We start from the raw sequence: 9,496 nt of genomic DNA on the forward strand, positions 1-9,496 counted from the left end.
GAAAAATCGAGTAAAATAACGAAATTTTATTCCCAGAGAATTCAAGCATTTTAAGACTATCAATACAATGTATGGCTTCCACGGGCATCAATAACAGCTTGACGTCTTCTTTTCATACTAAACACGAGGTTGTTGAACATTTCTGGAGGAATTTGGTTCCATATACGGGGCAGGGAGCTCTCTCAGATCATTTATTAAGTATTCTGGAGTAGGTTGATGATTATCTAATCTTCTTTGGAGCATATCCCATGCATGTTCTATGCAATTCAAATCTGGTTAGTGCGGAGGTATTGATAAATGTGGAATACCAAGCCCCTCTCGCGCATTCTCAACTATGGCTGCACGGTGCGGTCTAGCGTTATCGTCTAGAAATTGAAAAGTTTCACCAATAGCAGCGTGAAAATTTGGCATAACATTGTCAATGACATGCTCCCTATAGTGTGAGGCGGTCATATTCCCAGGACAAATGTGTAGATCTGTGCGCCCGTTGAAACATATCCCGGTCCATACCATAACACTACCTCCTCGGAATGGATGGACTTCTTGGACATAGCGATGATTACCGGGTATGGGTATGCGTGGGATTGTCCATACCCTTATTCTTCGAGAATCTGAAAATGGTCCATATCTGGATTCATCAGTGAAAAGGACAATACGCCATTGATCGTTCCAATTGATATGTTGCCTTGCCCATTCCAGTCTTTAACGCTTATGGTCACGTGTGAATGGAATTCCTCTTAATGGACTAGAACCTAGACGTCGTCTGATGGTTTCGATGGAAACTTGGACCTCATCAGCATTTTGAAGAGTATTCCGTAGCATTCTACACGGGGTGTGTTCATAAACTTACTCCTAGAGTAGAGTATGAGTATGGTCATGCTCAGAGAGCATACTCTGAGGAACTAAAAGTACGTTTGTGAACGCTTCGGGTAATCAGAGCTTACTCAGAGCTTGCTCTGAGTAAGTTTGTGAACGCAACCACGTAGATGTAGGGTTTCTTCTCGCCGTAACGGTGATGAAACGATCCTGAGCAGGTGTTGTTTTTCGTCACCACCAAGCCTTGGTCTTTCCAACACGGAAACTGTCTCCCTGAACCTATTCCAAAGTGGAGATATCACACTTTGGCTGACTTGGAGCCTTTCCGCTACAACAACCTGAGTTAGGCCACCCTGTAGTATTCCGATAGCCCTATTAGCCTCAGCGTTTGTTAATTTACGTCTTGGCATTTTCAGAAAACTCGTTTCAAATCGAAACCGTTGATAAACTGACTTCATTTCAAAATAAGAACATTCATGAAGCATATGCAAAGAACCAAACTACTGATTTTTATTGGATCGATTCAAGTTGTTATTGAGTTTTAAATGATTTTACAGCGATTTTCTTGAAGATTACATTTTTTTTAAAACAGCCATAAGCAGGAGCCAGTTGTCCTGGTAATTAATTGTTAATTCATGTGAAATTTTTGTTTGAAGGTAAAGTTCCTCTTGCTTTGAAACTTCCCCTGATTAGGTACTTTGACTTCCATTGATGCAAGATGATTTTTGTTGATGAATTTAACATTATAACGTTTATAACTTCGAGTGATACCCATTCCCTATCACTGCATCAGATCTCTATTTCATCTTTGGCCAAAGAAGATAACCAACATTAACTCTCCTCAAGCTACTGCACATTATGTGTCAATAATTCAATTTTCTTCCATAGCAAAAATAAATATATTTGAAAACTGATCTCTTGAATTTTCCATACAAATAACTAGATTTGGCATGCCTTCAATCAGTTCGTATTATCGTCAATCATGTTCGTCACATATTTTCGACTTCATATTTTCCGAAGTGATTCGTCATTATGGTAAAATACGTAATTACTGAGACTTTTACGTAGAACGGGCAACATAGCACTGATTTAAAACCAAAAAATGTTTGGACAAGCGTCATAGCCTCACATTTTCGTACTATACAGAGTGAAATGTGTCAAATTTCCATGGCCACCCGAGTGCTAAAAGAAAAGTGAATAGAGTGTATAGGTAGGCACAATCAAAGATATTATTATGTGTAATATCTTTGGGCACAATAGTTGTGATAGCAAAGTCAAGTCATTTGACTCCTGAAGGCAGGGGCGTAGCAACTTTGGTCCCGTATCACCGGGCCTTTCCCATCAATAATTTTTGAGTTCTCAATGATGGGTATTAGTGAGTGAATTTAAATTTAGAGATTCAGTCTGGACAAAGTTCAAGAACTAAAGGACAAGGAAGCTTATAATAATAATGTGAAAAATTAAAAATCATAACATCACTGACTTAAGCATTAATTTATAAATGTAATGATAAAGGAAAAACTTAAACACATACCAGAACAGGTCAACTGAAAAAATAAACTCTTGTTGCTTTCTGATTAGCAAATAAAGAAGTTATATTTCCTTCGAATCTAATTTTCTTGTAGTTGCTTTTTCAATGAACAAAATTGCCAAACTTGACAATCTCGTCTCGTTTGAGACATCATTTTATCGCAACTTACAAGTTTTGCCAATGGTTCGTTGCAGAATCGCATCTTTTCAATCTGTTACGTCTATAATGTTCCTTTTATTAGGATCAGAGAAAAGTAATCTGAAAATCTGTTCGCTCACTTTCCTCCGAGATGCAATTGTGGAACTCTGCTAAGGTATAGTCAATTTTATTTTTGAATATGTGCCTAAATGAAACAATTTCTTGATGAAGATAGTCAAGGTCAGAAAAATAAAATTTGGCAAGATTTTCTGCTAGAACAACTAGATCATCAGTATCACAGCAACTTTTCAGAGTCGAAGGAAAGATGACTTGAAATTTTTGTACGGATGTCTCAAATCCTTTGAACCGATTAAGATGTCGTAGGCGCTTATTAATAAATGTGACTCAAGTACTCGAATGATCTCAAGATAGGTTTTGGGAACGTCAAATTTTGAGTATGGTCGAACCCTGACTCAAGATGATCTCGAAATGAATGTTGGGTTAGTTTGCTTTGTGAACTGACAGTAATTTAATTGTCTTTTGTGCTTCCAAAAATCGGAATTATTAAAGTCAATATGGAATCCATGGAAGATGTGGTCAACTACTACGACGAAATCGATTTCATGAAGTTTATCGCAACAGAAAATCAGACTTTTCAATTAATGTCCAAGCCATTGTTGGGCCTAATACAGAATTTTTGGGTATTGTAACAAGATGGGCAGGAAGCATGCACGACTCCAGGATCTTTCAAATGTCCAGAGGAGTTCACATGAGGTACACACAACGTGTACTGGATGGGCGATCGAAAATCCTGCTTCGTCACATTTTATTGTGAGTCACAGTATTGAAAAATATCAAGCAAAAATAAAAATACTAATTTCTCTTTTCGTTTTGTAGTCTCAAGTATATCTCAAGACCATTACTCAAGACATTCATAAGTTGAGTTTCAAGTCTCTTTTCTTGAGATAGTATCAAACTGACAATGACTTGATATGCGTTTATTAATAAGCCGTCATCTTGAGATGCTGTCACTATCTTGAGAAAGTATCAACTGAGATAGGTCTTGAGACCCGTTTTGAGAACTGACTATTAATACGGGCCTAAAACACTGGTGTGTGCACTTGTCACTTTTTGCAAGCATCAACATTTCAGAAAATCAGGGATATGAGATCAGTTTCGTGGCGGCGCCACCATGTCATTTGCTTCGTTCTATCCTTGTTCTACCAAAGGAAAATAGAAAATATCCGTCTTATTTTTCCAGTACAACTATCGATGTAATTAAACTGAAGAATAAATTTCACAGAAAATGGAAGAAGTTCGGTTATGAATACTATTATGAAAAGTTTAGACACTTGAGATTTAAAAGTAAAGACCTAATACATAATGATTATAAGCTATATATTGATGCTGTGCAGGAACAAATAAGGACTTGCCCGAAAAAATTTTGGAACTATGTATCTAATTGTAAAAAGGATTCTTCTGTACCCTGCACAATGAAATATAATGATACTATAGCTGAGGGAGCTGAGGACGTATGTAATCTTTTTGCTTCTTATTTCCGTAGTGTGTACGAACCTGTTGGACAGGCTTCTGACACTGTTCCGCATTCTGGTCACAACAATCTAATAGATGCCGTGTTATTCACATCAGATTTAGTAGAAAGTAGGCTGAAGTCATTAGATGATAATATTGGAGCCGGAGTTGATGGTTACCCCTCGTATTTCATTAAGCATTGTGCCACTGGATTGTGCCTTCCCCTCAGTATCTTATTCAATAAATCAATGCAATCTGGAATATTTCCTGCTGTTTGAAAGCGGGCACTTCTAGTCCCGATTTATAAGAATTCAGGCAATAGAAGCGAGGTAAATAATTATCGCGGAATCAGTAAACTGTCAATAGTAAGTAAGGTATTTGAGAGCATAGTTTGTGATTCTTTGTTTCGTAGTGTGCGATCATCAATAATTGAATGTCAACATGGTTTTTTCTCGGGGCGTTCCATTGAGTCAAATTTAGTTATTTATTCAGAATACATTTGTAGGGCTTTAGATGATGGAACTCAGGTGGACTCAGTATACTCTGACTTCAGTAAAGCATTTGACAAAGTTGACCATAATATTCTGATGATGAAGTTAGCGGCGATTGGTGTTCATGGAGATCTTTTGAGATGGCTGTCATCTTATATTCATTGTCGCAGTCAGCTTGTCAGTCTGAACGGCTATCTGTCTTCCGCGTTCGTGGTCACTTCGGGTGTTCCCCAGGGTTCACATCTTGGCCCCTTATTGTTTTTGATTTTTATCAACGACATCAAAGAATGCTTCAAGCATTGTATCATCCTCTTATACGCCGATGACCTGAAAATTTTCAGAAGAATAACATCTCTCCAGGATTGCTACAATATACAGGAAGATCTCCAAAGATTTTTGGTCTACTGTTACAAAAATAAACTTAAGCTCAACTATGATAAGTGTGCATGTATTACTTTTACAAGGAAGAATAATTGGATCAACTTTCGATACCATCTGGAACAGAATAGCGTTGTCAGGGTGGACCAAGTTAGAGACCTTGGCATACTATTTGACTCAAAACTGACTTTTCATGCTCATTTCGATCTTGTCATGTCTACTTCTAATAAGGCATTAGGTTTTTTATGTAGAATATGCAAGGACTTTCAGGACGAAGCGGCGGTGAAATCTCTGTATTATTCCTTTGTATTCAGTAAACTTAGTTATGGTAGTGTAGTGTGGTCTCCATATTATAATGTGCACAAGCTACGGTTTGAAAGACTGCAAAATAAATTGGTGAGATTTCTTCACTTCAAAATAACAGGGGAATACGTAACATTGGGAATCGGTGATATTCGAAACAGATATGGTATCCAACTTTTAGAACAAAGGAGGATAATTTCTGACTGAATTTTCCTTTTCAAGATCGTGATGAATTGCTACGACTCGCCGGAGTTATTATCACTCGTGCATTTTCATGTACCGCAGAGGCAAACGAGAAATAGACAGCTTTTTCATAACAGAAGTTTCAGGACAAACGTGGGTAGGAATTCCCCTGTGACCAGGATGTGTGACCACTTTAATAAATATGTCATTGATTTAAATATTTTCATTATGTCCTTGCTCTCCTTCAAGAAGAAATGTAAGGAAATTTTCTGTTTATAAGACAGTGCATACTAGTTATTTAGGTTTTTCTTTTTTGTGGAATGTACATTGTTGGTTTCCCGGATAACCGTGGGTACTTTTGTAGACACTTATAAGTTTTTTGTATTCTATCTATTTGTGGATGCTATTTTGGGTGTAACCTGTTTGTATCCCTTTTTCTCAATAAATAAATAAAATAAATAAATAAATAAAGGAAGTCCAATGATACTCTCTCGTTTTATTTTGTTTTGCGTTGATATCGAATGTCGATGGCGATCAACGTCCAACGAGTTGAAAATATGAACTTGAACTGGTGCATTTTGTCAGCTGTTAAGGAATATTTGTGCTTTACAGTTCAATTTTCGTTGTAAAAACAAATCTGTCAATATTTCAACACTATCGAATAAGGGTTCGAATGAGGATTTACTGTTCTTCAAGATAATTTCCGCTTGACAACTTGAATTCGTGAGGGGGTAATTCAATATGATTTTAATAAAACACAGTTAATTGGTCAAATATCCAATATATTCAGTTGACGGAAAGGAAATTTTCACTATATCTACTCAGGAAGAATATTTGAAGTAACAGACTCGAATAGATTTATGTATTTCTTATTCTCAATACATGCTCACAATTCACATTACGTATTTCCAATACAGTTTCTTTGAAATATTGCTGAAGTTTCCATAAAACTTAGCTATATCGGTCCCGAATGTTCATTCATCTGATTTGGTTCTGCTTCAAATTCCAACAACACCGAATTCTTAGCTGTAGCTCTTGATTGTCCATATGGAAAACTGAACTTACTGAACGACATATCGAATAAATGAATGTTCTAAACCCTTTCTCGAAACTAATACATTTTCACACATCAATAATCGCTTATAAATACAACATATTCGTCACAGATAACAGATATTCGTACGTCGTGGGAAATTATTTTAAATATCAAATGACAATGCTCTGTCAAATTCTAAACCGCGCTACCTACAGTGGAAAATACGAAACTGATCCCATATCCCCACGAAATTAAAAACAAAATCGAATCAGTGAATACACCAGAGTTTTAGACATCTTAGAACCGATGTTCTGCCTTAGAACTGATGTCCTCACAACTAAATTGTAGGTCAAATGAATTAAACAAGGCACAGACTTCTGAAACTCTTAAGGGTTTCAGAAGATGCAGAGTCCTCCCAGATTGAATTTCAATCGATAACAGCACAGACTATTTCTCGATAAATCAGAGTTCTTTGAAATTGCGTGGAGAAAAGATACAAGAAAAATCACAAATGGCAAAACCCAGGCCGTCGAAGCGGATAGATTGATATAGGAATATAATAAATAAAGACTATAGAGTTCTCTATAATCTTTGATAAAAATAAATAAAATCGGACTGACAGCAGTCATTCATTCCTTGGGACGTAGAAGTCCTTGTTGTTCAATAATAAAAGTGAATCATTTTTAAAACGATTACAAACTCATAAAACCTAAAAGTCGAATGGTATTATAGTATTCTCAATCTACGGAAACTTATAGTAGCTATGATTTTTTGGAATGTTCGTTAAATGCACTAAAATTATGACATTTGAATGTTTGTTCACTGTAATTCTCAGAAAAAAAATGAAAAAAAAAAAAAATACAAAAGTGGTTCCGCTAGCTTAACGGGGGAAAACAGGCCAGAAAATATCCTCGTGTAAATAGGCCTTGAATTGAGGCAATACATTTTCTGACTTTTTTTACGGAAACTGAATCTTGAATAGTCAACAATTATATGTGTGAAAATCTCATTTTGACAGTCGTTAAAACTTAGAAGCTATAAGGAAAAAACTTCTCGCCTTATAGCGGCAAATCGGACTTATATACGGAAAAGGGTTAGTCTGTAGGGAGTGCAAGAAAAATTTTTCATAGCATATGAATCCTGAATAGTCAACGATCATTTGTGTGAAAATCTCATTTTGGCAGTCGTCAAAACTTAGAAGTTATAAGGAAAAAACTTCGCGCCCAGGTGATGTAGTTCATTTTATCGAGAAATTATATCGAACAATTTTATTTTTCAAACGAATTGTTTGAATTGTCAAATTTATATGTACCGACCATCAAATATTTATATTCTTTCAACTTGCAATCCTATTCCGAATTGCAGAAGTGATTTTTGGACGAAAATAAGATTAGGTGGACGCCACTGGCGGCCATCGCCACTTCGGGATTCTGTCAGCAGTCAGCAGATCTCTAATCTCTAATCTTTGAGCTAAGATATTGTAAGCATTGAATCGTTCTTTATTCAAAGATTTTAAGTAAGCAAACTTCACACCGCTCTTTAGAAGGCTGTGATTCTGCCCCATAGACTTAAAAATATTATAACATATTAAGTCTATGTTCTGCCCCACGAATACACCCACTATGAGGCGCTTTCTTTTTGGTGCTTCATGCACCGGTACAGCTCCGGGCTTCTCGCCCCTGAGCTGTTCCAAATAAAACGGTTATTAGTGCGCCAACTGCGCGCAGCGAGTTGGATGATCAGCTGTTGAGCAAAATGACAAGAGACAAGTCCGGATTCGCGGTTCTTTGGATTATTTGTTTTCAGTTTGACGTTAAAGTCGTTGATTATTAATAAGTTTCGGAATCTATTGCCATATATTTGGTTGAAAAACTTGATTTACCGGGTAAACATTACCCTTTCTTTGCTATGGAGAGAAAAAATATACGAAATACTGGATATGTCTGTAGATATAGAACTTGAAAAAACTATTTAACAATGATTCCATCTCTTAAAGCTTCGTTAATAATCCTCTTTGGTAAAAGTAGGTAAAGAGTGTTCTGATTTTACGAAAATTGCATTCAAGTACGTGAAATATCAACTTATTTGAAAAGAAATGCTACATTTTCACTGATGGGCGCTACTAAACTGAAGCTTGTCGTTTATTCATTTGATCGATCTCTAAAAATTATGCATTCATGAAAAAAATGATTAGTTCACTCTTCAAACCTGAAAGAACGAATCCTATCTTCATTCAAAATCATTCAGTTCTAATTCCATCTAACATTGATTCTTTATTCATTTACTCAATAAAAAAACTAACTGACAGCTTCAATTGACGAAAAAATCAATCTTAGGTGGTCCATAAGGTGTATTACAGCCTTTTTATAGTATTAATCCACAAATTTCAACAATAGACGACTTCTAATATTTGTTGACATATGTAAACATAACCAAAAAGTTTGTTTACGGGCTTCAAGCCCTCGACGTGCACCATAGACCTAATAATACATTTTATTAGGTCTATGACGTGCACCAGCATTTCGGTTGGTGCAAGAGGGGGCAGGGGAAGGGAACGCGAGCTGCTCCGGTGCTTCACGCCCCAATCAAAAAGAACGCGTCGGTGCTCGAGTGAGATGCACCGGAGCTGCCCAGGAGCTGCTCAAACGGTCAAAAAGAAAGCGTAAATGGAGAGTAGAGAGAAGGAGAACGATCGACGTACTAAAAATGTGTCCCCGAAAACGGGAAACGTAGGATAGGTGTCGCTGCGATTACAGCGGGTATCGATAAGGGGTGGGGATTCAAGCGTCAATTTGAAATGAACAGCCTTCATTTTATTTAAGGTTATGTGACATCGTGGTTTTTCTGATGATTTTTCAAATACCTTTCTTCAAATCTATTTTGAATATGAGTTCTCTGAATTATATCCAATAAAATGCAAGTCGAAATCAATGAAATTCAAAAGAAATCACTGATCAAAAAAATTGTACCTACTTTTGTTTATCATTGTTTATTGAAAGCAGCTATGTTAGTTGGTTTACTAATCTTCAAAATTATAAAAATCCGTAGTGAGGAGTAGTACACATCAAGACAACAAAAGGTAGCAGT

The 9,496-nt window shown here is 36.5% G+C and overlaps 1 protein-coding gene across 1 annotated transcript; it reads left to right on the forward strand.

Moving 5' to 3' along the window:
- Positions 1-4,728: 4,728 nt before the first annotated feature.
- LOC123319527 lies at positions 4,729-5,812 on the forward strand. Its single transcript, XM_044906559.1, has 2 exons — positions 4,729-5,283; positions 5,413-5,812. The coding sequence occupies exons 1-2, from the start codon at positions 5,101-5,103 to the stop codon at positions 5,650-5,652; spliced, it is 423 nt and encodes a 140-aa protein (XP_044762494.1). The 5' UTR covers positions 4,729-5,100; the 3' UTR covers positions 5,653-5,812.
- Positions 5,813-9,496: the final 3,684 nt, after the last annotated feature.

The sequence above is a fragment of the Coccinella septempunctata genome, chromosome 1 (genome assembly GCF_907165205.1).
Source record: "Coccinella septempunctata chromosome 1, icCocSept1.1, whole genome shotgun sequence".
Lineage (NCBI taxonomy): Eukaryota > Metazoa > Arthropoda > Insecta > Coleoptera > Coccinellidae > Coccinella > Coccinella septempunctata.